The sequence below is a fragment of the Drosophila novamexicana genome, unplaced genomic scaffold (genome assembly GCF_003285875.2).
Source record: "Drosophila novamexicana strain 15010-1031.04,08,12 unplaced genomic scaffold, DnovRS2.1 tig00000072-arrow-arrow-pilon, whole genome shotgun sequence".
NCBI classification, from domain to species: domain Eukaryota; kingdom Metazoa; phylum Arthropoda; class Insecta; order Diptera; family Drosophilidae; genus Drosophila; species Drosophila novamexicana.
Genome location: NW_020824771.1, coordinates 129,720 through 156,147, shown reverse-complemented (window position 1 = coordinate 156,147; position 26,428 = coordinate 129,720). Strand labels below are relative to the sequence as shown.

General features: G+C 43.0%; 10 protein-coding genes across 13 annotated transcripts; 5 read left to right on the top strand and 5 right to left on the bottom strand.

Annotated features, from left to right (window-relative positions):
• The first annotated feature begins 59 nt into the window (after positions 1–59).
• On the top strand, positions 60–611 carry LOC115771372 (chondroitin proteoglycan 2). Its single transcript, XM_030717055.1, has 2 exons — positions 60–329; positions 387–611. The coding sequence occupies exons 1-2, from the start codon at positions 60–62 to the stop codon at positions 609–611; spliced, it is 495 nt and encodes a 164-aa protein (XP_030572915.1).
• Positions 612–5,846: 5,235 nt separating this feature from the next.
• On the top strand, positions 5,847–9,448 carry LOC115771477 (protein bric-a-brac 2). Its single transcript, XM_030717203.1, has 4 exons — positions 5,847–6,017; positions 7,064–7,387; positions 7,450–8,459; positions 8,518–9,448. Exons 1-4 carry the CDS (start codon positions 5,883–5,885, stop codon positions 8,933–8,935), a joined length of 1,887 nt encoding a protein of 628 aa, XP_030573063.1. The 5' UTR covers positions 5,847–5,882; the 3' UTR covers positions 8,936–9,448.
• An 85-nt stretch (positions 9,449–9,533) lies between these two features.
• Positions 9,534–13,326, bottom strand: LOC115771532 (actin-interacting protein 1). The gene is made up of 7 exons (XM_030717270.1): positions 13,199–13,326; positions 12,745–12,866; positions 12,163–12,253; positions 11,490–11,753; positions 10,381–11,435; positions 10,147–10,297; positions 9,534–10,088 (listed from the first exon to the last, which is right to left on the bottom strand). Exons 1-7 carry the CDS (start codon positions 13,230–13,232, stop codon positions 9,979–9,981), a joined length of 1,827 nt encoding a protein of 608 aa, XP_030573130.1. The 5' UTR covers positions 13,233–13,326; the 3' UTR covers positions 9,534–9,978.
• Positions 13,327–13,793: 467 nt separating this feature from the next.
• On the top strand, positions 13,794–14,697 carry LOC115771469 (adrenodoxin-like protein 1, mitochondrial). The gene is made up of 3 exons (XM_030717192.1): positions 13,794–14,091; positions 14,184–14,235; positions 14,294–14,697. The coding sequence occupies exons 1-3, from the start codon at positions 13,983–13,985 to the stop codon at positions 14,643–14,645; spliced, it is 513 nt and encodes a 170-aa protein (XP_030573052.1). The 5' UTR covers positions 13,794–13,982; the 3' UTR covers positions 14,646–14,697.
• A 25-nt stretch (positions 14,698–14,722) lies between these two features.
• On the bottom strand, positions 14,723–17,728 carry LOC115771465 (protein FAM76A). Of its 3 annotated transcripts, none has more exons than XM_030717184.1 (6): positions 17,550–17,728; positions 16,987–17,051; positions 16,797–16,910; positions 16,260–16,353; positions 15,533–15,955; positions 14,723–15,462 (listed from the first exon to the last, which is right to left on the bottom strand). In XM_030717184.1, the coding sequence occupies exons 1-6, from the start codon at positions 17,634–17,636 to the stop codon at positions 15,067–15,069; spliced, it is 1,179 nt and encodes a 392-aa protein (XP_030573044.1). In that variant the 5' UTR covers positions 17,637–17,728; the 3' UTR covers positions 14,723–15,066. The 3 variants fall into 3 exon arrangements, with proteins under 3 accessions (XP_030573044.1, XP_030573045.1, XP_030573046.1); XM_030717185.1 differs by lacking the exon at positions 17,550–17,728 and adding an exon at positions 17,328–17,347; XM_030717186.1 differs by lacking the exons at positions 16,260–16,353; positions 16,987–17,051; positions 17,550–17,728 and having other exon boundaries at positions 14,727–15,462; positions 16,797–16,878.
• A 279-nt stretch (positions 17,729–18,007) lies between these two features.
• LOC115771463 (kinesin-like protein KIF18A) lies at positions 18,008–21,846 on the top strand. The gene is made up of 5 exons (XM_030717181.1): positions 18,008–18,306; positions 18,373–19,453; positions 20,642–21,443; positions 21,513–21,641; positions 21,705–21,846. The coding sequence occupies exons 1-5, from the start codon at positions 18,008–18,010 to the stop codon at positions 21,830–21,832; spliced, it is 2,439 nt and encodes an 812-aa protein (XP_030573041.1). The 3' UTR covers positions 21,833–21,846.
• LOC115771468 (ribosome-recycling factor, mitochondrial) lies at positions 19,546–20,490 on the bottom strand. The gene has a single exon (XM_030717191.1). The coding sequence runs from the start codon at positions 20,435–20,437 to the stop codon at positions 19,655–19,657; it is 783 nt and encodes a 260-aa protein (XP_030573051.1). The 5' UTR covers positions 20,438–20,490; the 3' UTR covers positions 19,546–19,654.
• Positions 21,847–21,990: 144 nt separating the features above from the next.
• On the bottom strand, positions 21,991–22,493 carry LOC115771470. Its single transcript, XM_030717193.1, has one exon. It carries the CDS (start codon positions 22,474–22,476, stop codon positions 22,006–22,008), a length of 471 nt encoding a protein of 156 aa, XP_030573053.1. The 5' UTR covers positions 22,477–22,493; the 3' UTR covers positions 21,991–22,005.
• An 81-nt stretch (positions 22,494–22,574) lies between these two features.
• Positions 22,575–25,580, bottom strand: LOC115771466 (pyridoxal kinase). 2 transcript variants are annotated; one of them, XM_030717188.1, is made up of 4 exons: positions 25,389–25,580; positions 23,613–23,803; positions 23,448–23,547; positions 22,575–23,376 (listed from the first exon to the last, which is right to left on the bottom strand). In XM_030717188.1, exons 1-4 carry the CDS (start codon positions 25,558–25,560, stop codon positions 22,667–22,669), a joined length of 1,173 nt encoding a protein of 390 aa, XP_030573048.1. In that variant the 5' UTR covers positions 25,561–25,580; the 3' UTR covers positions 22,575–22,666. The 2 variants fall into 2 exon arrangements, with proteins under 2 accessions (XP_030573048.1, XP_030573049.1); XM_030717189.1 differs by having other exon boundaries at positions 23,613–23,800.
• On the top strand, positions 24,174–25,322 carry LOC115771467 (28S ribosomal protein S35, mitochondrial). The gene is made up of 2 exons (XM_030717190.1): positions 24,174–24,387; positions 24,444–25,322. The coding sequence occupies exons 1-2, from the start codon at positions 24,261–24,263 to the stop codon at positions 25,301–25,303; spliced, it is 987 nt and encodes a 328-aa protein (XP_030573050.1). The 5' UTR covers positions 24,174–24,260; the 3' UTR covers positions 25,304–25,322.
• Positions 25,581–26,428: the final 848 nt, after the last annotated feature.

Genomic DNA, 26,428 nt, shown 5'->3' with positions numbered 1-26,428 from the left:
CCGATAAAATGTTCGAATTTGCAACAAACCAAAGTTAGCAACAGTTCCAACAATACAAGATGTGCCAGCTGAAAGAACTCATCAAACCGATTTATTTACTGCTCCTGGCAGTAGGACTACCCTCCAGTCAGGCGGATGTGTTTCCGCAGTGTGCCAATGTGGATGTGGATACCTTTGTCATGGCCATAGACGATTGTGCCAGCTACATTTATTGCAATGGCGAGAACTCCTTCAGGGACAGCTGCCCGAACCAAACGTATTTCGATGCAAAGGCGCAGGAATGCGCCTTCGATGATGCTGGTGTTTGCTTGGAAGCTAGCGAGACGACAACAGCAGCAGCGATGCCCAGTAAAAATAATGAAAATGATGAAAATGATGAATTGCAGGCTGCCAGCACTGCGGCTACAGAGGACACGACTACTCCAGCAGGCAGTAGGCCACATTGCGATGCCAGCGGCGATGGCTATCATCCGCATCCGGAGCGCTGCGAGTATTATTACAGCTGCATCGGCGGCTACTTGACCATAGTGCGTTGTCCCTACAACTACGGCTGGGATTATGCGCAGCAGCAGTGCAAGCCCTTGTCGGAGGCGCAATGTTTTAGCTTATAGGCAGCTCTCGTAAAACCCTAGATTAATAATAGTTTTTTGGGCTAACCCAAATTCGCAAGGCGAGCGCTCGAGATGACAATAATAAATAAGTATTTCTGGCATTTTAATGAATTGAAAAAGTGCAGCCCCTCTCGGCGGGATTTGGCCCAGCAGCGCCTCCAATGCGCCTCCATTTGTATGTGTCAGGCGTTGTCAACATAATTCAACAGCAGCAGGTACCAAAATTTATTTTTGTAAATTTTTGTCGGCTGCAGCTTCCACATTTTTATTGCAAATTAATAATGCACACGAATTGTGAGATTTTCGTATTCAGATTTGTGTGTGTGCGCGTGTGTGTGTGCGTGTGTGTGTATGTCAATTGTGTCTCGAGTAGCAGATGGACTACAACTTGATGCTCATTATGTGCATTATGAATAAACAAATGTTTTGATTAACTAAATTTTGTTGCAGCCAATTAATTAAACAACAAATTGCGAGTACAAAACTGCAACAATTTCTCTTCGCTGGCTGCTTGCTCATTAATTAGAACATGGAACCAACGACGACGACGATGATGACGATGATGCTGCTGTTGATGAGATCGAGATCGTTTGAGCAAAGACATCCACATACGACGACGGCGACGAGCGAGAAATCAAATCAACAAAACAAATGGCAACAACAACAAGACAGAAAAAAAACAACAGCAGCAGCATCGAAAGGCGCACAGAAAAAATTGTCAAGAGATGGACATTCGAAAAATAGAAAATCTCCAACTAAAGCCGAAAGAATTGAAACATTTTCGGATATTTTCATTTCAGATGCGAGCAGCAAACGGTTAACAAAGGTGCGCGCTTGGCTAAGCTGAAGAAAGAAAATGCACGCCATGAAAAACTAATCGAAATCTTTGCGGGAAAAACCATGAAAATTCACATGATGCGACAATTCAAATAAATAAAATAATACAAAATTAAATATGCAGGATATGTAAATTAAAACAAAATTGTGTTTTGTGCAGAAATTTTCATTAAAAAATTGCCATAATAATAATAATAACAGGTGTACAAAATAATATTTAACTAAAAGCTTAGATAAACAAAAACGCCTAAAGAATGTGTCAAAAAATGTGGAAAAGTGACACAATAAAAAAATAAAAATAAAAATTTGATTAAGCGCGTGGCAAGCAAAAATATAAAAATATATGTAAATACAAGAGCGGCATGCCGAATATTAAATGCCCTTGCAAACATTCGTATATTAAATTGGCGAGATATATATAATCAAAATATAATAATAGCAGCTGAACGATATACTAGTTCGATCCGGTCGAATCTGTTCCACATATGCACAATATATTGTCAAAGCAGGGATCTATGCGAAGTTTCATGCGTTAAGCCTTAAATTGTCTGAGAATGGATTGCGGGAAAACAGAAAAACGAACCGACAGAAAGACTATATAGATACTACTTCTGATGCTTATAAGGCATATATACATATCTATAGGGATATCACCTTCTATGTTACACACTTTATGGCAAAGCCATACTACCCTATGCAAGGGTATATCCAAAGGCTCACACAAACTAGAAATATAGAGACAATAACAAACTCTATAAAAATGCCGTTCTTAAGCTGAATAATTAGCTTAAAAGTAAACGTTTAAATATCGTGAGAATGTAGACATATATAGGCAAAGTTTCAATTAAAATAAAATAAAAATGCACCAACGTGTTCTTCAAAACTAAGCTCAAAAATCATATAAAACTAAGAAATCTGTGAAAAAGTTGAATGCCTCAGTGGACTTTTATTAAAAGTTAATCTTTGGTAACTATATAAAATCCCAATAAAAACAATCAACCTAGCCTGGATCTGAGCACGAGTCAAGTGGACAAAGCGTTTCTTATGCAAAGAAGGCGAAATTGATTATCTAATAAAACTGCGAGACATATTTAAATCATAAAACCTAAACAAAGTGTGTGTATATATAAGAAAAACTAGCCAAATAATAGCTGGGCTATAAAATAATAGAATATATATACAACAAGTAAGAGGTTCTAGTCGGGAGCTCCCGACTAGCGGATACCCTGAACCCTCTTCTTCCAACATCAAATGCATAGTTATATTCTATTTTAGAAGCTATATGTCCAGTTTGGTGACTCTAGCTCTTATTATTAACCAAAATTACCCAAAAAACAGAATATCGATATCGATTTTTATCGATTGCTTGGAAACGGAGTAAGCTATGGATTATCGGAAACAAACTCGATCTGCGCGGGAACTAGGAGCATCTACATCTAAAATTCTCTAGCTCTTAGAGGTTCTGAGATCCTTGCGTTCATACATACGGACGGACAGACAGACGGACATGGCTAGATCGACTTGGCTATTGAGGCTGATCAAGAATATATATTCTTTATGGGGTCGGAGATGCTTTCTTCTCCCTGTTACATACATTTTTTATGGGTTCAGGGTACAAAAAACATAATTTAGTTTAGTTTCTACATTTTCAAATGGAGGGTTAATCGAATTAATTACTAATTTGTAGACAAACGACATTAAACACAATATAAAAATCGTTTTATCGTTAATTTTCAACACGATTTACCTCCATTAAATGGAGAGACACGAAAAGAAAACTGCCGACAATCAAAAAGACTTTGAACTCGATATAAATATTATTAGTACGCATATCAAAAATGAAAACAAATAATGTTCTAAAGAAACTAAGAACAGGAAATCATAAAATTGCCTCGTGTGAATGGTTGATAAATTAAATTCCAGCCGACAGGCCCGTCCCGTCCCCTAAGTTCAATTGGGCCTAGGCCTATAATTAGATTTTGCCAGGGCAGTCGAAAAAGCTGGACTACAAAACCACAAAACAAAAAAACTATTCAAAAACATAAAAAATATTGAACAACAACAAATTTAAGTGGACAGAAGTTTGTGTGTGTATGCCGTGTAGAAATAATCAACTAAGCAGAAAAATCCTTTTGGTCTTTATGGAAACGCGGCGTATGCGCGATTATGTTGAAAATATTACGCATCGGCGCGCGTGCTTGGTGCGCAATGGATTTGAGGGGGGATCGAAGGGTGAGGCTGATGATGAAATCACTTGACAAAGACGGCACTTGGACAACAAATCAAAATAGACAGGCTGGCGAGAGCGTTTAGCACAGTTCTTGTGGCGGCTATTTAAAAATACATAAGCAACAGAAACTAATTTCGGAATATATTCAAGTAAAAACTGAGCAAAAATACCAAAGAGTTACGGAAAAGACACTTTTTCTGTGTGAACGAGCGCCAAAAAGGCCATATCCCAGGCCAGAGCGTCCTTCTACCCCACCCTCCCACCAACAGCCTCATCCCCCTGCGGTTACCCAGGTTCTGGTATTCTTTTGCCTTCGTCGCTCAATAGAAAAATGCTTAGATGCGATTTTCACTCGCTGTGCACATAATGGAATGAAGAAAATTCCGTCTGTCGGCAACAACAAGAAGAAGAAGAAGAAGAAGAACTAATCGCATGCTGGGCACCAAGCGGCTAGCAAAGATGTCGTAGTTGTCACTTTGGGGGCCTCCAATGAGTTGCAGTTTGCGATTCTCACACAGTTTCTATTATGCATGTCCGATGCACACACAAAAATAGCCCTCGGACAAAAGTAGTGGGTTAGCCCCAGCCCACAGCCCACAACCCACTTTCCACCACCAGCCAAATGCTAAGTAGTATTTCATGGCATCTAGTATAGCCGCAATGGCTAAACAATGGAAATTGGCAGATTTATAGCACAGCCCAGAAACCCACAGATACAGACAGAGATAGACATATAGCCAGGCCAGACCCCATCACGTAAGAGACCAGAGACCAGCCAAAAACAAGTCAAAGTGCTCGAGTCGTGAGCACCCGACCAGAAGATACCCTGCACCTAGTCTGATCACCAAAATCCGCTCAACATATCTGTAATATCTGTCAAACATCCGGGAAGGAAATAACAATACATGAATCATTTTTATATCTCATTGGACACTGGAGAACCATATTAATGTCAAAATGTTATATTATGTCAAAAACATTTAAATTCCAAACACAAACAGACGAAAGAATGGACAGGGATGCACCTGGCCAGTTCGACTAGGCAGCAGCCCCTTCTCAGGCATATATATAGCTATATGCTAGGCCTAAAGCTGCCTGCTCCATGTTACATGCATATGCACAACCTCAATATACACATTTTGCCCCAGAACAGGGTATGCAAATCACAACAACAAGATTAGCAAATTAATTTTATTTAAATAAATTTAATTTAATTGCCAGCCAAAGCACATGCTAAGCCCCTGCGCACCTAACACCATCTCACAGTCTGTCTGTTTGTCTGTGTGTGTGTGTGTGTGTGTGTGTGTAAGTGTGTGTGCTCTGTTGTTTTCTTGTTCCTTTCAGCATTTCTATTGTAATTTAGATTTGTCAACTGGGTGTCGTCTGGCTATATTCACAAAATAGCCCAGGCATATACAAACCTACCTTGGAATGCATGCGAGCAGGCAAGGCAAGCCATACAGAAGCGGGCAGTTAATATTTCAATGGGCAAATATCAATTAAGCACATATATCTCTGCCAGCGAATTTTGTTAATTATTTATATACTTTTATTAAATCGCTGGAAAAGCATTAAAATTTGGACCAATTACTAAGCATAATTTGTTCCTCAACTGACAACTATTCTTTTTCTTGTAAAACTTGTAAAGCTCCAAATTTTCTTTAAGACTTCTCACTTTTCGATATGCTATTCCCTTAAATCTTCCTAATACCCTCACGAGCAGACACACACGCAACGCTCACAGACCTTACTATGTCACACCTAGAACGCACACAGCTTCAACTACATCACAGCTATTCATATCATGAAGTAGCAGCAGCAGCAGCAAAGCATACCGTGGCGTATGAGTAATATGCCAAATGCTACGACATAATACGTATACGCCGCGTGCGCGTCTCGAGCAGCGGTGAGCGGCATAAAGATCAACGCGCTATGAAGAGCATTTCGCGGGTCTCTTAAAATCAAAGCGTAACGAAAAGTGTGTGACAAAATGTTCAATAAATAAACAAAATAAACAAATAAAAACGACAGCGAACAGAAACGCAAGACAAAGAAACAAATTATGAATAGCAAAATAAACGCGAATTGTGAATTGAAAAACGCGCGTTTCTTTGACAGCGAAAACATAAATGAATAACCAGGCAACTATTTCAATTATTTGCAGACCCATTTATGTGAGCAACACAGGATAATCTTAATGAATTATGGAACATGTGAATACAACAAATGCCAGGCAACAGCAACAACAACAGCAACAGCTGCAGCAACATCAACTGGAGCAGCAGCAACAACATAGCGAAAATCAACAACAATTTTGCCTGAGATGGCATAATCATCAGGTGAGCAAATTGGCAGAAAATAAACAAAAAAAACCAATTTAATAATAGTAAATAAAATAAAAATAAATAAATGAATAAATAAATAAATTAATTAATATATTATTGTGGATATGAAAAAATAAATGTTAGAAATTAGAAGCCAATAGAAAGGATAAGGAAAGGAAATGAATAATAGAACGGAGATCTTGCCACATTCCTATAACTAAAAGGAATTCTACTTGGTGCATTTATAATCCACGCCATTGTGCTTTCCTCTCGGTTCAGGTGCCATCCATTCCGAGCTACTTAGCTCATCTTATGATTTATTGGCTTCAATCTGTTTTCCAAAGCAAACGAAAATTTCAAATGAATCGAAATGAATGTTTTTATAGACGTCGTCAGTTTATACGGTGTATTATCTAAAGGCCTGGCCTCGGGCATAAAACTGACTGGACATCGTTCACAAGATGCGACCAGCGAAATGTCACCCGTCTATATATAGGGTATAGCGATATATATATATATAAATATATGTATATATATGTTACTTATTCACACATAGTTTTCCGCATTTCATATACTGACAATTTTGTTGCTCACCAATGCTGGCCACAGATCAGCCAGATTGGGGCTGGGAGGCACAGGGAGGGCACCACAAAGCTGTCCAAAATAGCCAAAGGCAACAGAGCGGCGCGGAGTAAGTCGGGGAACCGAACACAGAGAGAAGGAGCAAAAAAAAAATTGTCAAATAAATGAAATGTTCATTGCAATTGCCAAAATCCAAAGAATTTTTACTAGCAACTAAATCTAATTTCGAAGCGGCGGCCACAAACGCGACGCAGTTGCAATTAATGCTCAGCTGCCATTAAGTGTCGCCTGGCGCATCTGCTCCAAATGTTTTCCGGGCGCACTTTCTAGCCTAGGGCCGACAGCACAAATTTAGCCAGCCCCACGTCCCAGTCCCAGGCAGCTGGCCAAATCGACTCGTACTATTTATACGATTAAGTGACCCAATTGCCCTTCCAATTGCAACTACAACATATTCCGCTGCCTCGTCTCCATTCCAGACCAGCTTGCTCAGCACGCTGCCCGTGCTGCTGGATCAGTCGCAGCTGACGGATGTGACCATTTCGGCGGAGGGGCGTCTCCTGCGTGCGCATCGCGTGGTGCTGAGCGCCTGCAGCAGCTTCTTCATGGAAATCTTTCGTGCCCTGGAGGCCAGCAATCATCCGGTCATCATAATACCCGGCGCCAGTTTTGGCGCTATTGTCGCCCTGCTAACGTTCATGTACTCGGGCGAGGTGAATGTCTACGAGGAGCAGATACCCATGCTACTCAATCTGGCCGAAACACTGGGCATCAAGGGACTGGCGGATGTGCAAAATAATAATGTAAGTAATAAGGAATTGCCAAGTGTTTATCCAAATCTAACCCATTTCTGCCCTGGTCTTAGCTGCCCAAGACAACGAAAAGTGCTCCGTGCAGCACGCCGACAGCCTGCATGGAGCCCGCCAGCGCGGACAAGCCGCTGGCATTTGATACAACTAGGACACCATCGCCTGCGGCCACGCCCACAACTACACCTGGCCTGGTCATGCCGCAGCTGCCAAATCCGACGCTGCAAGCGCCACTGCTCGCCAATAAGCTGGGCTCACCATTGGAGAACTTCTTTCTAAAGTCGCTGCAATTCTATCCGAATCTCTTGCCGCAACCATTGAACTTCTCGCAGACGGCGCTGAACAAGACCACAGAGCTGCTGGCCAAGTACCAGCAGCAGTGCCAGCTCTACCAGAACAGCCTGGAGGAGGAGGATTGCTACGGGTCCAAGCGGCCGAAGACCTGCAGCGGTGCCACCGGGAATCCAGGTAATTCAACGGCACAGCAACAAAAGGATGTCAAGCGCATAGACAAGATCGTGGAAAATCTGAGGACTAACAGTAGCAGCAAGTCGCCCATGGAATGTGCTGCTCCGAATTCAATTGTGGCCACTTCACCGGTCACACTAGCGCCACAGAGCATGTCGCACTTCTCCCCGCAGCTGCCTGTGGTCAAGTCGTCGCCCAGCTACAATAATCCTTTGAGCGCCGGCCACTTGTACAGCAGCGCCAAGCTGCCTAGTTATAGTGCCGCTGCCACGCCCACAACGGCACAGCAAGCATCCCACCAGGCGTCATCACACCATGCCAGTCCGCCCTACATCACGCCCGAGGATCACGTCAAGCTGCAACAGCACATCGAACAGTACGCGGCCTGCCAACGGGAGGCTGCAGCCGCTGCAGCAGCTGGACAATTAATTAGCGCCAAGTCGGAGCCGAATCTGTTATCACTCAGCGCCGAGAAGATGCCCACGGCCAACAAGCCGCCGTCCAACTCCAAGCTCTATGCCACATGCTTCATCTGCCACAAGCAGCTCAGCAACCAATACAATTTGCGTGTGCACCTCGAGACCCATCAGAATGTGCGGTAAGCTATTCCACCTGGACACCTGGAGTTCTTGGAATTAACTTGTAATCTCCTGCAGCTATGCGTGCAATGTTTGCTCGCACGTGTCGCGCAGCAAGGATGCACTGCGCAAGCATGTCAGCTATCGTCATCCTGGCGCGCCGTCTCCCTGCGAGAGCGAGGCCCGACGCAAGCGCGTCACAAAGCTGGCAGCTCAATCGATCTCCGCCGCTGCGCCGTCGGCTACGGCAACCAGTGGCGATGTGGCCGCCGGCGAGGCATCAGGCTCCGGCGCGGGCTCAGGCTCAGGCTCGAGTGGCGGTTCGGGCTCAGGTGGGCTCTCCTCCAATCCTTACCTTTTTCTTCCCAATCAGTTTCAGCTGGCCGCCGCGGCAGCTGCGGTTGCCGTGGCCGAATCGAATACAGCCACCAGTCTGGAGGTAGCGCACGAGGTGCCCGTTTCCATGAAGAGCGAAACGGACCCGTCGACCATTTGAGGCAGCACCACAAATTTAACTAGTTAAACACGCACTCAAACACACACACGCACACACATACTCGCACACAAACAACCTCTCTCTTAAATTAGCCCCACCACGTACCGAAACCAACGTCTTAGACCCGGCTGTGATACTTAGCACAATTCGTCGTTTTTGTTTTCGATTTATTTTTGATTCTGTTAATTTTGGCGCCATTTGTTAGAGTTTCGCTTGCACTTATCGATAAGGCGCGTCGATAAGTCGTGAGTGGTGGCATCACTGTCACCGTTTGAGAGTGACATGTGCGAACAGTTTTGATAGCACTGAGTGCACCCAAGCTGTTTGTATTATAACAAAATGTAAACCGCGAGGCTTTCAAACTACCTTCTACAAAGCCCAAAATACACACACACATACACTTATATGCACACACGCCTACACATTCTAATAAATTAAGAGCAATTTTTATAAATATTATAATTATACACCAAAAAACACGCACACACATGCACACAAAAAGACAAGGTGAAAACCTACAAAAACCAAGAACAAAATAAATTTTAAGCCACAAAAAAAAAAACATAAGTATTGTTACTTTTATGCAAAAACTAATTTATTTCATTTCATAATACAATAATTTACGTACGCAGGCGCACTTTATACATATGTTTAAACTGTAGTTCAGTTGTATAAGTATCAAAAATTTGTTTAAAACACATACAAGTATAATGAAGTGGGATTGGTTTGACGGAATTATCGCAAAGAATAGCTCATGTTTAAGTTCAATTCACATCATGCAAAAAGAAAATATGATTGGCAGAAAAACACTTTTGGGCTTAAAGTTAAGGGGCATAATGAGTGCGTAGTATAAATATCTAAATTTAAATAAACTGTTGCACTTAAATGAAATGAAGCTGATTCCGAAGCATTAGTAGGAGCTCGGCGGCAATTAAATGGGGTTTTAACGGATCCGTCTCTCCTCTTTCTGTCTGAATAAGTATAAAAATATGCGCTGGCTGCGCTATATATATATCTCGTTGTTCTTTTCCTATTGGCATACTTTAGATAGTTTCTACATGCCAGACTTTGGTATTGCAATCCTGACCAGTGGAGATCACAGTATTATTGTCCAGCCACACGAGGCGCGTAATTTGCGATTGTGGATGAGCATCTAAATAGAAGAGAACAATGTTATTTTATATTTAGTTCAAAAGTTAAGTTTTACTCACTCTTGATGATGGTGTGTTTGGCTGGATTGGTCACAGACCAAATAATAATTGTAGTATCGAGCGAGCCGCTGGCTACTAGCAGCGAATTGGGTGACCAGGCCACAGTGTTGACGCGCGCATTATGGAAGCCCCATTCCTTGTTGTGAGCCAGCTTGAATAACAAATTAAAATAGATAAGATAAGATGCAAATCGTAATATATTTAGGATATTCATTATAGATAGCAGCCTCTCACCTTGTATTCTTCCACCGAATAGAGGACCACCTTACGGTGAGCATCACAGGCAACCAAATACTTTTGATCCGGCGAATAGGCGACGTCGGTGACAGCGCCCAGATGGTCCAGTTCCGTCTTCAGCTCCAAAGTGCCGTCTTTGAGTGAATAGATATGCAGCTTTTGATCATCACCACCGACAGCCACATCCAAAGTATCAGCATTGGCTGCAATAGAGCTAGCTTCGTATTTGATGGGCAGCGAGAATATCTTCTTTTGACCCTGCACCAAAGTAAGCTCCTTAATGCAAGCCAAGGCAATGATATTCTCACTCCGTAAGATGGCCAAGCCACGTGGCTGGCAATTGAGCTTGACTACGTAGTCCGTGTAGCTGTTGCCCTCGACACTGAACTGCCTTAGACTATCGTCAATTCCGCATGTGTAGACAAATTCATCCCAGGCGGCAATGCCATTTATCTGATTGCCATGACCAGTACCGGTGATGCGATCGTTGACGCCGTTGCCGGAATTCCAGTTGGTCACAATTCCGTCGTGGCTGCCGGTGTAAATAGTGCTGCGGTCATCGCTCAAGCCCAGGACTGTAATTGGTTTATTGTGACCCTTGACCACCCGCAGTGGTTTGCTGGGATCCTCCACATTCAAGTAAGTAATGACTCCAGACAGGGAGACGGTTAGCAAATGCTCCCCTTGCCACAGGCACGACACCTGCTGATCATCCACGGTGCTACCCATAACAAACTCGCTGATCAGCTCCCGGGACTCAACCTGCCAGAGACGGCAGGTCTTATCACCCGAGCAGGTAAGTAGCTGCGTGCCATCTGGCTTCCAGGCGACCGCATAAACGCCACCCTTGTGTGCTGGCGAACCAAATTCGCCCAACAGTTCCGAGCTGGTTCCATCATACAAAAACACCTTGCCATCAAAGCCAGCCGAGGCAAAGTATTTACCATCAGGCGAGTAGCGCACAGCCTGCACGAAACGCGAATGCTCCTGTTTTGTCATTTTAAACTTGAACGGAGGTCCCTCAAAAACGCCGATCGTGTTGTCTTCACTGCCTGGAATTTCATGTATTAGATACCAAACTATTTATAGAATATATCATTACGTACCAGTCACAATGCGAAATGGTCTGGCTGGCCTGAAGTCCGCCGAGTTGATGGGCTTGGACTGGCCACTGATTTCACCCACTGATGTGCCCGTTTCGGACATAAAGACGTGACCAAAACGCTCGCGCCCCTCGCCGACAGCGACAATGCGTTGATTGTCGGGCGACCAACTGATGTCCTTAATAGGTCCGGCAATCGGCTGGAATTCATTCTTCAGCAAATGTTCCTTGTTAACGGTATCCCAAATACGAATCTTGCCTGAGGCATCTGTATGATAACAAAGAAAAGTGTTATTAAGTTGAAATATTTTTATGAAAAATATCTTATATTTATGATGTGCAAGCGAGCACGTTTATTTTACTACATTCCTTGTTGTATATATATTGCTTTAGATAAGAGGGTGAATTCTACAAAAGATAACATCAATACAAAAGCTAGATAGCATGGTAGAAAGGTATGCCTACATATAGCTCTTACGGTCGATCAAGATTGGAAATATGGGATATTATTCTATGCAATTTTTTTTATTAAGTTTTCATTCGCCTTGAAAGTGATAAGATAATCGCCCATGCCCATATGGTAATGGAGTATTGACAGCTGACGTGAGTCATGGACATGATTGTGGTGCTTGTGATTTTTAGGGCTTCTTTACAGCTGGTTGCATTGTTTAACTTACCGCCGGATGCAATGTAGAAGCCGCTGGGCGAATACTTGGCCACATTCACTGCACACGAGTGTTCCGTGTAGACATCTGCAATCGCTGGATTCTAGGCAGGCGATGATGGTAATCGGAGCGTGACGAGGCAAATCAAGAAAAGCGCACAAATAACAAAATTCAAAAAATTAATAATATTTACAAGCAATTTTGTTGTGGACAGCGGCAGCCGCAGCAGCAGCGGCGACATCATAATTATGTTGTGCGGGCAGTAAGATAGAGGGAGAGAGAGAGAGTGAGAGAGAAATTTCTGTGTGTGTGTGTGTTTGTTTTTGTGAAGAAAAAGCCGCGCCGGCTGCGGCAATATATACAATGTATATACACATACTTATGTACAAATGTGCGGTAAATAAATATAGAACAGCCAGCACACACACACACATAGATAGAATGATCGCTGTCAAGTGGAAAATAACGCTTGAAAATTGCAGCTGCCGCCGTGCGCAGTCCAAAAATAAAACATTATACGCTTTTTGGAGCAGACGTCTCATATTTTGTGTTATTATTATAGCCCAAATTTGTGCAGATATCAAATGAACTTACCTCAATATTTCTGATTATCACCGAGTTGCCATTGGTATAGAGAAAGTTCTTGCCCTTGGGATCTGCACCCAAAACAATGGGCTGGCCACGTTGAGTGCGCGGCAGCGTTGCATAGACATTTTCTGCAAAGTTTTTAAATTCAAATTTAAATAAAAAATGAAAGCATATTATAAACCGCCATGGGTAGAAAGGTAAAAACAGAACAGGGTGCGGTCGGCGGCTTTTAGCCGGTTTTTGCTCTGCTTTCGCCGGGTCAAGGGATCCCCCTGCCCGCACTACTGTTTATCTGAATAAGTCTACGACTACGCTGCGTCGCCGACTAGCTGAATTCCATTTATGGTCATATCAAAGCGTTTCCGCTGTTTTTACCGTTCTCGGCTGACTCATTTTCGGCGTCGCCGCTATTGCTGTTTTCACTACTTTTATGGTAATTTTAGAATCAAGTATAACTTACTGTTTTCATAGGCCGGTTGTTGTGGTTGCGCCATTGCTTTTTCTCTAGTGGCTTACGATTTCCTATTGGCTTTGTATAAATAGCAAATTGATATATTAGCGTAAAAACACCCGCACTTGCACTGTACGCGACCAGGGCTGTCGTACAAATTTGATGCCTTTCGTTGTTATTAAGTTTAACAGCGACAAGAGTTTAACATTATAAAATTCTGCTATTAACATGTCAAAACTGCTGTTATTCGAATATTTTTCCACAAAAACACTATTAATTTTTTTATTTACTTAGCGGAATTCAATACACATTAGTAGAATTTAGCAATCAAGTTTGACGTCGTTTGGAAGAAAGGCGGCTATTTAGTTTCAAATTTGAATTTAACAGTCTACTTTACAGTTTATACATATGCATAACTAGCCATAACATGTAAAAGCATACTGTCTCCAAGCAGAGAGGGCTGGAAATAAAAATGTCTTGACGTTTGTACAATGTTAAAAGTCAGCTGATCTGTTATGTTAGTACTCATTTCGAACCAGTAAGCAGCTGTTTAATGCTATGCATCATTTGCCATTTTCTTCTACCTTATGCATTATTTAAAAAAAAACATTTTTCATTAGGCCTTTCGTAAATTTTTTTCGAACCAAACTCCATTTACCAAATCAGTTATTTGGTTTATGTTAAACAAGTATTGACTTTTGGGAAACAATTTGTTGCGCTGTTAATAACTTTCAGGGAATGTTAAAGTTTCTAGGTGCCCACAACTATCTGTATGTAATTTGTAACCTTAAAAATGATATGTTTACTTTTGCGACATACGCGTAATTCCCGTCAATTACTTTTTAAGCATGTTTTAAAATCACCGGTTTACACAGTGAAAAATGCGCTGCACACGACAAGATGTAAGTGACCCGCCTCAATGTTGGGCTCAGCTGGCATTTGCAATTGTGCGTGTTGATTATGAAATTAAATTTGGCTTGTGTATTGTTTTTAGTTCTGAGACATGGGGAGTATGAGTGGCAAGATCCTAAATCACCGGATGAAATGTAAGTAACTGACAATGATAAGCGCATTAATGTGGATGTTATAATTTGCTCGATCTAGCGTTAACATAACGTATGTTGACAAGGATGGCAAACGGACCAAGGTGCAAGGAAAGGTTGGCGACAATGTGCTGTACCTGGCTCACCGGCATGGCGTTGAAATGGAGGGTGCCTGTGAGGCATCTCTAGCTTGCACCACATGCCATGTTTATGTGCAGCACAACTATCTCGAAAAGCTGAACGAGGCAGATGAAAAGGAGGATGACCTGCTAGACATGGCGCCATTTCTGCGAGAAAATTCCCGCCTTGGCTGTCAAATAGTGCTCGAAAAAAGCATGGAGGGCATGGAGCTTGTGCTGCCGCAGGCAACACGTAATTTCTATGTGGACGGGCACAAGCCAAAGCCTCATTAACATAGCGTTGTTTATTACTATTATTCCCAGTTAAATAAAGATTATGTTTTAAGTGTTCGTGTTCCCAACTTTCATATATTTCTTAAGTTTATAAACAATGCTTTCGTTTTGTGTGTCATCCGGCAAATTAAACTAAAGAACATTTTATTAAGTTGAGCCTATATAATTACATTTTCTAATTGGTGAATACCATGAAATGAAAGCAGAACGAAAAGGATGAAAACAGTTTGAGTTTGTGGAAATGTGGTGTCATAAGAAATGGTATAAAACAATATTGTAATAATTATGTTACAATTAAAGAATATATGTAATAGTCTAAATGTGTATAGCGACAAACTAAAAATCATTACAACAAATACACTGCACTGTAGAACGTTTGTGCCAGTGTGTGTGAATGATGCTCGTTGGGTTAAGTGTGCGTTCAGTTCGACGATGGACTGCTGGAACCTGAGCGAGAGTGCACGCTACCACGGTCCTGGTCGCTGCGCTCCTCATCACGATCGCGACTCTTTTCATCCTTGTCCAGATCACGTTCTGGCTCTCGCTTGCTTTGCTTATCGGGCGCAGGAACAGCAACAAGTTCTTCTTTAGGCGATAAGTTCTCGCGTTTGATTGCTTCCTTTTCAGCTTTGGTGACGCCGCCGACTCCACCGCCCTTTTTGTTGTTGCTCTTCTTCATAACAGCCAAGTCTTTCAGAAGGCTGGCAACCTTACGATTCAAATTGTCAACTTTCATGTCATGCAGCCGCTCAACCTCCTTCAGCCTGTTGCGCATCTCGTTCTCCTTTTCGAAGTTTTTGCCCTTCAGCTCTGTCAACTGCAAACATTAATAATATTCATTACAAATGCATTAGCATTGTTTTAATGTGTTGTTGCGTGTCACCCACTTGCTTATCCTTCTCCAGGAGCTCTTTGTCTTTTTGATTCAAGCGCTTCTCCAGACTGGCAATGCGCTCCTTCAGATATGTAATGGCTACCACGTGATCCGACGAGTTTGTGTCCACTGTGATGGCAGCTGGTGCAGCAATTGTGCCGTTACCGCTATTGCCGCGCGATATCTTGTCGGGTAGATCCAAGCCGACACCGCTAACTGAGGTCACACCGCTGGTATTGATGTTGCCAGTGCCTTTGGAAATGTCTCCACCGCGTGTTGATTTCTTGGCGGACGCGTGACCTTCTCTATGCGCGGTTGACGAGGACTTCTCATGTGGTCGCTTCTTAGACATGGATATTCGGCCCTCCTGCTGCGCTTTCAGCAGAGCACGCTTATACGCACAGGTACACAGCCAGCACAGTACTTTACCATTGACCTGCAAGAGGGCAAATAATTGTACGGTTAACAAAGATTAAGTGTTATTTGTGATTATGCTGGCTTAAATATGAAATTCTGCTCTAAAGACTTTTAGGCTCAACACTCTTATGAACGCAATACAAAATCTCTGGACTCATGACTGCAACACGCCACTCGATGGAGCTGTACATGGTATTTGTCTAACTAAAACAGGTTTGTCTTAAAATTATGTTATTCAATATTGATAAAGTAAAATGGCTGCAATCCTTGATGCTGACTCTAGCTACATCAGCTTTGAGCCTTCTTCTTTGTATATCGCTGACCTTTTTGTTCTCGTCGCGCCTGTCAAAGGCCGATCGCAGCTTGCACTCGTCGCATTGTGTGGGCGGTCCGTACTTAGCTTCGTAGCTGGCGCATCTATTTGCAGTTAGTGTGATATTTGGTTTGGTTAAAATGTTTTTCATTTTGTTTGGCACACACACGTGGAGCAGAAAAGAGAAGAGAGAAAAATGTTTTGCGTTCATAAGAGACGTTGTTTTCGTTTCTATTTTGTTTGGTTTGCTATTTGAAGAGTTCAAGAAGAGAGTATCTACTCAAGGGCAAGGCAAACGCGCTTTGGTACATGTATTTTGAAGGCACAATTAATTGGGTAGCAGGGGAAGGTACATAAATACATACATAAAGTTCGTTTAAAAAGTTATTTGACTATCAAATTATATTGATACGAGCTCTTTATACATTGTGCATTCAAATTACAGCGGCTGCCACGTTGCTCGTGCTTTTTAATTTAATTTTTTTTTTTCTAATAAAGTGACTAGTTTTTGCTTTAGTTAAAGTGATTGAGTTGAAGATCAACGTACCTCATGCATTTGGAACTGCCGAAGGCGGCAACGATTTTGCAGCACTCACAGGCGGTGGGCTTGCCATATTTACTCAAATAATGTTCGCATTTTTTACAGGCACTCTGTGATTTGCTGAAAATGTGAAAAAAAAATAACGAATAGAGCCATGCAGCAGAATAGACAGATTTACGCATTTTCCTTTACTTACGAGGTGGAGGGAAATTCCGAGCGGCAGTAAGTACATTTAACAACTGAGGTAGAACCACGGCACACCTGTGGAAAATCAAAATGAAACGTGAGTTGTGTTTATCAGCCTTCAGCCTTGGCCAAAATAAGTGAGAATTGATCGCCGAGCACGAGCATATTTTGCTGCTTTGCTTTTGTTTGTTTGCATTGCAATTGTATTCTCAATAAAAGCTGTGTTTAGCTGGACCCTGAATTGATGGGGAATTGCAGTTAAACACATTACAATTCCGACGGCAGCTTCAAATTTCATTAGTCACAGGCGTCGTCGCCACGGCCATATACAAAGTTGCAACGAGCTGCTACCATTCTGCTTCCTCTTGCCGTTCATTTTCACTTTTAATGCGCAGCAAGAATTTTCGCAAGCAAGCAAGCGTCGCGTCATTTTTATTTTGTTATTGCCAAAAACAATAGCCCACGTACACATCCTTTACTTTTGGCACAATGCATACACACACATGCGAAATGCTGTTTGTTTGTTGCATTTTGTGTTTGTTTAAGAAATTTAATTCGTATTATTTGGTTCACCTTGCAAAGCTGCTGGCCCGAGGAAAGTTCTTCGTATGGGTGCCGAGAAAAACATTTGGAGCATGCGAATAATACTTTTGAACTCATTTCTAAATTTGTGTTTTATTTTTCTTTTGTGCTATTTTCTTTAATAAATTTTACTTTTTATTTGCGATTTAGAAGACGACGCAAACAGTGTCACCACAATAATAAAATTGAAATACTAGCTCGGCATTGGGTTGACCATGCTTCACGCAAACAAATATTTATCGATTCCCAATTTATCGAACGCACAGCAACCCTCTAAATACAGCTCAGTTTAAGTGAGAGCAAAGAAGAAGAGAGAAAGACGCCTCAAAGCAAAATTCAAACAATTCAAAAAACGTCCAATTCAGGCTGTACTAATAACTCAACAGAAAACAAGAAAAAACAAACAGATAACAACAATAAGCGAAAAGTGTAACTAAAAAGTGTCAAACATGCCTGAACAAACCAATATTAAAGTGATAGTGCGCGTTCGACCATACAATCAGCGGGAAACAGAACAAAATCAAAGATGTATTATAAAAGTAATGGACGGATCTTCACTGTTGTTCGACCCAGACGAGGAAGACGACGAGTTCTTTTTTCAGGGTGCCAAGCAGCAATACAGAGACATTTCAAAGCGTACTAACAAAAAACTATCAATGGAATTCGATCGTGTCTACGACACAGATCGCACAAACGAGGACCTGTTCATGGAGTGTACAGCGCCGCTGGTCGATGCAGTGCTCGATGGGTAAGTGTAAGAAAGCACCTGAAACATAATATTGTTGTTAACGTGTGCATCTCGCTGTGCTGACAGGTACAATTGTTCGGTGTTTGTGTACGGTGCGACGGGTGCAGGCAAAACATACACAATGCTTGGCAGCGAAAATAGTCCGGGCCTCACGTTTCTGACAATGCGCGACCTTTTCGAGAAAATTCAAAGCCAACAGGACATACGCAAGTTCGATGTGGGCGTCAGCTATTTGGAGGTGTATAATGAGCAGGTTATGAACCTGCTCACAAAAACAGGCCCCCTAAAGCTGCGTGAGGACTCTAATGGTGTGGTCGTGAGCGGATTAGTTCTGAAGCCCATATACAGTGCTGACGAGCTGCTGCACATGCTCAGACTGGGCAATTCGAATCGCACACAGCATCCAACGGATTCCAACGCGGAAAGTTCACGTTCGCATGCTATTTTCCAAGTTCACATTCGGATCACGGATCACAAGACTGGCGCCAAGCGCAGTGTAAAGCTCTCCATGATTGATTTAGCAGGCAGTGAACGTGCGGCTAGCACCAAGGGCCTTGGTATGCGCTTCAAGGAGGGCGCCAGCATCAACAAGAGCTTGTTGGCGTTGGGCAACTGCATAAACAAGCTGGCCGATGGTCTAAAGCATATACCCTATCGCGACTCGAACTTGACACGGATTCTAAAAGACTCCCTCGGCGGTAACTGCCGCACTCTGATGGTGGCCAATGTGTCGATGAGCTCGCTCACATACGAGGACACGTATAACACCCTCAAGTATGCCAGTCGCGCCAAGAAGATACGCTCTGTGCTGCGCCAGAATGTGCTCAAGTCGAACTTGCCCAAGGAATTCTATGTGAAGAAGGTTACCGAGCTAATGAGCGAGCAGGAACGTCTATTACAGCATAACAAGGGTCTGGAAGCCAAACTGGCGCAAATGGAACGCTCCGGAAACAATGGCTACGATCCACAGGAGCTTAAGCCTTGGTTTAGCCGAATTGACGCTGTATACGCTACTGTAATCAAGCTGCAGCAGTGCGTCATTGGTCTACGCAGCAAAATACAGACCCTGAGCTACCGACAAACGCTGAAGAAAGACTTTGAGCAGCTGCGCAAAATTGTGACTCTGGACCAACGCCTGTTTCAGGAGGTGCGTATCTTGATTAAATCTAAAATATTCTGCGGCCAAGCGTGATGATAAATTTTGCGAATTGAATTCGGTTATTTGAATAAATTTATAATCACGCTTAAGGCTAATTATCAGACAAAAATTTGGCTTACAAACATAGTTTTGATATTTCATAGGCAGTGACATTTATGGGCAAACTTAACTTGTATTCAATATCAGTCTTTATGCATCGCCTAGAAGCTCTTTCTGTTTGCTAGCCAACAATTTGTCCGCCTCGGCAATGTATTTGTCCGCAATGGCCGTGACCTGGGTCTGAGCCGCAAAGGCATCGTCCTTTCCAATGTCCGTCTGCTTCTTGAGTTTGCGTATCTGTGAATTCTGTATGTCCCGTATGGCGTCGCGATACTTGATAAACAAAGCTTTGGCATTCTTGGAGAGGTGCTCGCGATGCTCCTTGGTCACCTTGGGTATCGGTATGAAGAGTGTTGTGCCGTCCTGCTGCGGGTTCAGATTCATGCCGCTCTTTTCAATTGCCCGCAACACATCGGGTATCGTTTGGGGAAAGGCAATCATATTTACAACAATCGTCTTTGGATTCTTGCGCGATATCTGCGCCAGCTCCTGCAGCTCATGCTCCGCTCCATCCACTTTGATACGCAGCGAGTCGATGGCGCCGCTTGTGGAGCGCAGCGACAGGTTCTTTATGAAGTCGTCTTTCATTTGGAGCACTGACTTTTCCATCTGTGCATTCAGGCTGTCCAGGTTGATCAGTTCGCGCAGCTGCTGCTCATTTATCTCCACCTTAACAGTTTTACCTTTGCTGCCTTTTTCTTTCTTTCTATCCTTGCCTTTTGCATAACCGCGCGCCTGTTGCAGCCACAAGGCTGCTTCTCCTGCTCCCGTTTGTGGCTGTTGTTGATATTGGCCGAATGTATTGAGCACTGGACGAAGTGGCGTCAGCCTAGTGCTCAAGGCACGTAAATGCACTCCCGTTTTGGCGAGCATTTCCAAATAATTAAAATTTACAAATAAAATAAATGTCAAGTTGCCAACTTGCTTCAAATTGAATGTCTGGCAAACAGCGTTGCCAACTTGTTTCGCTGGGCAAGGACAGTACGCTGACGAAGCAAAAAGCTTTGAAAATGTTTGCTCTGTTTTATGTGTTTATAAAAATTGATAATTTTAAAAATATTCATACCTTGTTCGCAGGACTATAAACTATTCACGAACTATGTGAACGCATTGGGTGCAAGAAATCAGAAATATACCGATGAGCTGCCATTGTGGCGCAACAAGTTGGAGGCTGCCTGCATAAATCTGAAAAAGCTAAAGCTTGAGGCGAAGGAATCGAAGTACCACCACATACTCAGCTTGTATTTAAGCAATAAGGATCTGGAAGTGCAGCTATCCAAGCAGCAGATAAATAGCAATCATCTGACCGGTATTAACAATGAGCAGGCGGAGAATTCGAGCCTCCTGCGTAAGTCCTTTTCCATGATCTGCGATGTATTACATCAGTTATACAATCGTCTGGAGGAGACGCAGAAACTGACACCAGAGATACAAGGTGTGTACGAACGATTGGAAAGAAAGATGCGTTTCACAGAGTCGGAAACCGAAGCTACTGCGCAGGACATGGAATTGGATGCACTCCTCGCCGAGCAGCATGAGGAGGAGGAGCCGTCATCAACACTGACCAGTAGCGCCAGGAAGCGCAACCGCGCTCGTCGCTACACGCACACATTAACCAATAGTGAATTTGTGCTTCATCTGGGCGTGGATAGCTTCGAGGACACAGACTCTGACACGGACACTGTAGAGGACAGCCAGCAGGTGTTTAAGAAACCACGTAACCTTGACGTTACTCAAGTTATTGCCAGCAACACGAACTCGCACAAAGCGCTGACAGCGACCGTAACAAAGTCACGACCCGTCAGCCATCGTATGGTATCGGACATGCTCTCGGATCAGAATGTCTGCGGATCGGCAGACAAGGAGAAAATGAAGCAAGGTAAGCTTGAATCAAATGAAACCCCATAACCAACCCGTTGCTAAGTCTGTTGTCTTTTGCATTTTCCAGCTCTACTCAAATCTAGCAAGTTTACCACGCAGGGATTGCAGCGCACATGCGCAGCTGCGATACAAAAGGAGAATTTAAAGTTCTCAGCGAACTGTGTGAGGAAAAGTCCACGTGCTCTTATCGCAAAGAGTAAGTACTAAGCCAATAAAGATTACGTTTTTCCATCCATATATTTAATCATATTTTATGCAGCTCTCGCTGGCAGTTCGGCAACGTTGCGCAAACCGATATCTCGCCTTGCAGGAACCATTGGCTCGGGTGCCAAGGAGGCGCCAGTGGTAAGAATAAATCGAGCTGCCTCGTTTCGCGTAAAAAAATAACTAATGATGTTTGCATTATTTAAAGCGTTTATTTTTAATTTCGTTCGTTTTATGCAAACCAAACTTTTAATTTTCTACTATTAGTTTTGTAAAAACCTAATTAATCATTAAATATATATATTGTGTAAGTTTTTAATTTTTTACGTTGAAAAGCATTGTGTAATGCTTCAACTTTAGAAATATAATGTCGATTCCTTGCCAGCACCCAAATGTTGTCTATCGTTCCGATACATGTCACCAGCATGCCAGGTCCCGATTCGCTGTGCCGGCGCCAGTCCTAGCAAGCCAAGCAGCATATAGAGCAGGGCGCCTAGATTGACACCCAACAGCAGCAGGCCCGGGCCAAGTGAAGCAGCTTGCATGGGACCCGGCCAGCCAGTTTGTTGACCGCCAAAGCCGCCGTAGGCCAAGCGACGCCAAGGTTGGCGTTCAACTAAATCACTTGGTAGCTGATCCAAGTCCTGGTCCTTTTTCTTGCTTTCAGCTAAAAGCGTATAGCGGGGCACAAACGGTTTGTCTACTGCTTTATGGGCATCACTTGCCGCCGCCACCAAGCACAGTGCAAAGAAAATAAACAACTGCATGACGGGAACTGTTTGTCTAGCTGATGCCCGTCGTTCTCTTTTATAGCATCGCACGGGCATAGATCGCGCCTACAATGGGTACAGCTGAGTGATTCTTTTGAGCTGTCATCAGTCCCGTCTATCAAAAGTGTACACAATAAAAAGCCCATTGACCCAACTGTAAGGCATGCTTGTCGTTTTATGTTTACATATGATAAGAAAACGTTTGTTCATTTTATTGTCCTTCTGGTTGAATGCGCAACGTGACGGTCTAGTTGAGACGCTGCGCTTTGAGCAGCACTTGTGGCTTCTCGATTTCGGATTTGCTTTGCACGAGCTTCAGCTCGCGTTCCCAGGCCTGCACTGGCCCGCTACGTGGTGGCAATAGCTGTACTGTGCGCTTTATCACGGCCTGCAGGGTGGCAATGGTCTTCTCGAAGGCGTCGGTGACATCGCCGCTGTCATGACTGTGTGCCAGGAAGAGTGAAGCAAAGAGATCGCCGGTGCCAGTGAAGAACAGATCCTTGTTTCCTTGCTTGGGTATATCGATGGCGAGCCGCGGCCCATTCACCTGGCTGAGGAAGGCGCGAAGAACGCCCGGCTGCCCCAAGTCGCTGCTAGAGATGACAACCGTTTTGATTTTGCGTTGGTGAAACCAATCCATTGCCTCCCATACGGCTGCCTCACTGCGAACCTCTTTACCAGTAAGCAGCTCCACTTCATACTGATTGGGCGTTAAAATATCGGCTAGTGGAATGATCTCATCGCGATATACGGGTAGCAGCTCCTTGGGAACGTACATGCTGCCATTGTCACCCATAACGGGATCACATACATAAATCAGGTTGGGATTTGCTTTACGAATTTGCTTGAGAATGTCGCCTACTTGACGCAGGAATAACGGATTGCCAATGTAGCCAGTCAGTAGATGGGAATAATGAGACAACAACTCATTCTCCTGCAGACCCTCGAAAATATTGGCTAAACAGCGAGAAAATTATTGAAATTATACAAGCTTAATTGATTTAAATTAATTAAGTGTGTATATTAACCCAATTCTTTTTCAGTGGATACTGGGCCCTTGAAGCATTTATAGCCCGTATGATTCGAGAACTGTACCGAGTTCAGTGGATCCACGTCGAAACCAAGCAGCTAATAAAGAGTGAATGTAAATATCGTAAGCACATGACTGGTATTTAATGTATTCCGTAACCGACCTGCAGGGGATAAGTAGCCACCTTATTGCCCACATAGCCGTGCACTACGTGGCTTTGAATGGAGAGCACTCGTTTGGCATCAGGCGTCGTCATATTAATAATGTTGCAGTATTGTTTACGATTCTGCAGCTGAACTCCAATGGCAATGCAACAAGTGCGCTGATGGAACCGGTTGGCCGTGCTGTAAGCTACTAAGCACAACCGTTTTAGTTTTAATATACTAGGTATCAAGCCTCAGTCATCTTATCAGCACTCGGTGGGCGCTCACTCACTGATAAGTCATAGACCGTAATGGCCGCCGGGGCAATAAACAATGAGATCTCAGTAAACAGTAGTATCAATCTGAATTGTTCTATAGCATTACTATATTTTGTTATGTTATTAAACAATCGAACTGCCTTTTGACCTTGGACGACAATCAAACTTTAAGTTTCATACATTTCTGCCCGATCCCCTCGTTTGATATTAACACCCACTTGCTTCGGCAAGTGTGTATTTGGTATCGATACCTAAACAGCTGATGTGCAGGCTTTCACTGTGAATGGCATTTTTCTATTGCATGGTTTACGTAAACTTTTAATTGTAAAGTTATCTATAAAACCCGATAATTAAGTGCATTTTCTAAATTTTAACCACTCGAGATTTACCATGGCGGCCAATCTAGCACGTTTGCTGGAGTGTAACATACGCTGCAACAATGCAGCAGCAGTGCAAAATAGTTTGCGGCTATTTAGTAATCAGTGGCAGCAGCAGACGGAAGTGGAAGATGATGAAGGTAGCCAGCGAAAATAGTTGTAAATAAAGTTAATATCAAATGGCTTGTGCTTGCAGAATTTCGTGTGCTCAACCTGCGTACTATTAAACAGCAAGCACGCAGACGGGAAATAAGAAAGGATGCGGTGCAGCCACCACGCACAACGCGCATGTCGGTCGATCAGGATTGGACGGCCGTATGGTCCGGACCGCGTTCATTTCATCCAGCCAGTGTGCCGCTGCCATTGCGTCAAGGCTACACAGAGCGCGGAGCAGCTGCGCCCTCGAAGTACGCGAATGCAGAGTTAATGAAAATACCAAATTTCTTACATTTGACGCCGCCAGCTATACGGCAGCAATGCGAGGCAATCAAGAAGTTTTGCACGCCCTGGCCGAAAGGCCTAGAGACGGAGGCCAAATGGAAGCAACCCTTTCCTATCGAAGTTATCACTACAGACTATTGCCACAGTCTACCAACAATACGACATCCGGAGGCTCGCCGCGTGACCATCATGCTAAAACTATCCGATTTGAAGTTCGATGCACATGCAAAAGATAAATTCCTACGCCTTGTTGGCGAACGATACAACCAGGAGACTGGAGTGTTAACATTTTCCGCTGATCGCTGCCCTATGCGCAAGCAAAATTATGACTATGCTTTATATTTGTTAACGGCATGTTATCACGAGTCCTTTGTCACGGAGCCATGGGAAGCTACCAAATCGGAGGCGGACATGGAGGTGTATCAATTTGAACGAAACCGAGCGAAACGTTCCGCCGAGGAGATACTCAATTGGAATGCAACTGGCGAACAGAAGGATGCGCCCAGCGCTAACTATGCAAAAAGTGTGGAGGCGTTGATAAATGAGGGTGAGAACGAGTACAACATAGCCAAGTATAAGGAGGAAGTACTGAAAATGTTAAAAATAGCTATCTAGTAAGCATTTCTACAGATATATTTGGTAAAACACTAAAATAAAATTGTAAACTCTATTAAAATAAAAAAAAAAAACAACAACAAACCATCAGGCGCCATAAATGCCGGTACAACGTGAACGCATGCGGCAGCTGATTTGAACGACCGCGTGTCGTGGTGAATGTCAAAAGAACAGCGGGCATTTAAGAAGCAGCAGCAATTAGTCGAAATAGAAGAAGACTGGTTTAGTGAACGTGGATTCGAGTATTTTACTTTCATAGATAATTAAAATTTAAAACTACTTTAAACCGAAACAAAAACCGCCTAAAGTCGCCATATGACAGGTAAAATTTACAAGCTGCTCAAGTGACGTATACAATTATCTACAGTGAAAACACAAAAATAACAATCGAAAAATAAACCAAATTACATTCAGTGTTGGGTTGACCCGAATATTTTTTTTCTTTTATCTACGTGATTTTTGGCTGCTTTCAGCTGATATTACCGGAAGTTGGCTGCCATTTAATTCTTTGTTTATCATAACTTCTAAAAAACTACTTAGAATTGTCTTCGTAGGCTATGTCAACAGTCGCAGTCGCCGCTTATCAGCAAAATGCTGTTTGTTTTTGCTTGCTTTGTAATTGTCTCACACACACACACACAAGTGAGTAGTGCGGTTATGTATGTGTGCTTCTCTTGAGTAGTTACAGTGAGGCCTGGCGTCAGTTCTCTTTGAAGCTTGCGCCGAGCAACAACCTTTGCTGCACTGCCTCAACAGATTTAATTTAATATAAAATAATATAGTATATATAAATGGTAGGTTATTTGAATATTCTATTTTATGTGGGTACACGTAATAATGGCGCACCGATATTCCACAAATTCGTTAAACTTTTTTCGCAGATTTGTACTTGGCGTCTATAAACCCAGCTTTGGCTGGAAGGTCGCATACACAGCTCACGGTCGCTGGAGCATGGTAAACCCAAAGCACAGAGACTCAGCTCACTAATACAAGCATATATCATATACATATATATGCACAAACCGTCAGACCAAAGAAAATATTCTTATTGAAGAATGTTAAAATGGCTTGATGTATTATTGAATGGTGTATCAACAAATAAAAAACAAATATTTACTTTGCTTT

Excerpts from the sequence above, each read along its gene's own strand:
- LOC115771372 (XM_030717055.1), top strand. The coding sequence starts at position 60 with ATGTGCCAGCTGAAAGAACTCATCAAACCGATTTATTTACTGCTCCTG. Across the intron at positions 330-386 it reads TGGAAGCTAGCGAGACGACA|GCTGCCAGCACTGCGGCTAC; the intron begins ACAGCAGCAGCG and ends GATGAATTGCAG.
- LOC115771477 (XM_030717203.1), top strand. The coding sequence starts at position 5,883 with ATGGAACATGTGAATACAACAAATGCCAGGCAACAGCAACAACAACAG. Across the intron at positions 6,018-7,063 it reads TGAGATGGCATAATCATCAG|ACCAGCTTGCTCAGCACGCT; the intron begins GTGAGCAAATTG and ends TCTCCATTCCAG. Across the intron at positions 8,460-8,517 it reads GAGACCCATCAGAATGTGCG|CTATGCGTGCAATGTTTGCT; the intron begins GTAAGCTATTCC and ends AATCTCCTGCAG.
- LOC115771532 (XM_030717270.1), bottom strand. The coding sequence starts at position 13,232 with ATGGCGCAACCACAACAACCGGCCTATGAAAACA. Across the intron at positions 12,867-13,198 it reads ACAACCGGCCTATGAAAACA|AAAATGTCTATGCAACGCTG; the intron begins GTAAGTTATACT and ends AAAACTTTGCAG. Across the intron at positions 10,089-10,146 it reads CAAACACACCATCATCAAGA|ATGCTCATCCACAATCGCAA; the intron begins GTGAGTAAAACT and ends TCTTCTATTTAG.
- LOC115771469 (XM_030717192.1), top strand. The coding sequence starts at position 13,983 with ATGATATGTTTACTTTTGCGACATACGCGTAATTCCCGTCAATTACTT. Across the intron at positions 14,092-14,183 it reads TGCGCTGCACACGACAAGAT|TTCTGAGACATGGGGAGTAT; the intron begins GTAAGTGACCCG and ends TATTGTTTTTAG. Across the intron at positions 14,236-14,293 it reads CCTAAATCACCGGATGAAAT|CGTTAACATAACGTATGTTG; the intron begins GTAAGTAACTGA and ends TGCTCGATCTAG.
- LOC115771465 (XM_030717184.1), bottom strand. The coding sequence starts at position 17,636 with ATGAGTTCAAAAGTATTATTCGCATGCTCCAAATGTTTTTCTCGGCAC. Across the intron at positions 17,052-17,549 it reads CGGGCCAGCAGCTTTGCAAG|GTGTGCCGTGGTTCTACCTC; the intron begins GTGAACCAAATA and ends GATTTTCCACAG. Across the intron at positions 16,354-16,796 it reads GGCAGTTCCAAATGCATGAG|ATGCGCCAGCTACGAAGCTA; the intron begins GTACGTTGATCT and ends AACTGCAAATAG.
- LOC115771463 (XM_030717181.1), top strand. The coding sequence starts at position 18,008 with ATGCCTGAACAAACCAATATTAAAGTGATAGTGCGCGTTCGACCATAC. Across the intron at positions 21,444-21,512 it reads CAAGGAGAAAATGAAGCAAG|CTCTACTCAAATCTAGCAAG; the intron begins GTAAGCTTGAAT and ends TGCATTTTCCAG. Across the intron at positions 21,642-21,704 it reads ACGTGCTCTTATCGCAAAGA|CTCTCGCTGGCAGTTCGGCA; the intron begins GTAAGTACTAAG and ends TATTTTATGCAG.
- LOC115771468 (XM_030717191.1), bottom strand. The coding sequence starts at position 20,437 with ATGCTCGCCAAAACGGGAGTGCATTTACGTGCCTTGAGCACTAGGCTG.
- LOC115771470 (XM_030717193.1), bottom strand. The coding sequence starts at position 22,476 with ATGCCCGTGCGATGCTATAAAAGAGAACGACGGGCATCAGCTAGACAA.
- LOC115771467 (XM_030717190.1), top strand. The coding sequence starts at position 24,261 with ATGGCGGCCAATCTAGCACGTTTGCTGGAGTGTAACATACGCTGCAAC. Across the intron at positions 24,388-24,443 it reads GGAAGTGGAAGATGATGAAG|AATTTCGTGTGCTCAACCTG; the intron begins GTAGCCAGCGAA and ends TTGTGCTTGCAG.
- LOC115771466 (XM_030717188.1), bottom strand. The coding sequence starts at position 25,560 with ATGAAAGTAAAATACTCGAATCCACGTTCACTAAACCAGTCTTCTTCT. Across the intron at positions 23,804-25,388 it reads GGCATTTATGGCGCCTGATG|TAGCTTACAGCACGGCCAAC; the intron begins GTTTGTTGTTGT and ends GGTTGTGCTTAG. Across the intron at positions 23,548-23,612 it reads TGGCTACTTATCCCCTGCAG|CTGCTTGGTTTCGACGTGGA; the intron begins GTCGGTTACGGA and ends ACTCTTTATTAG.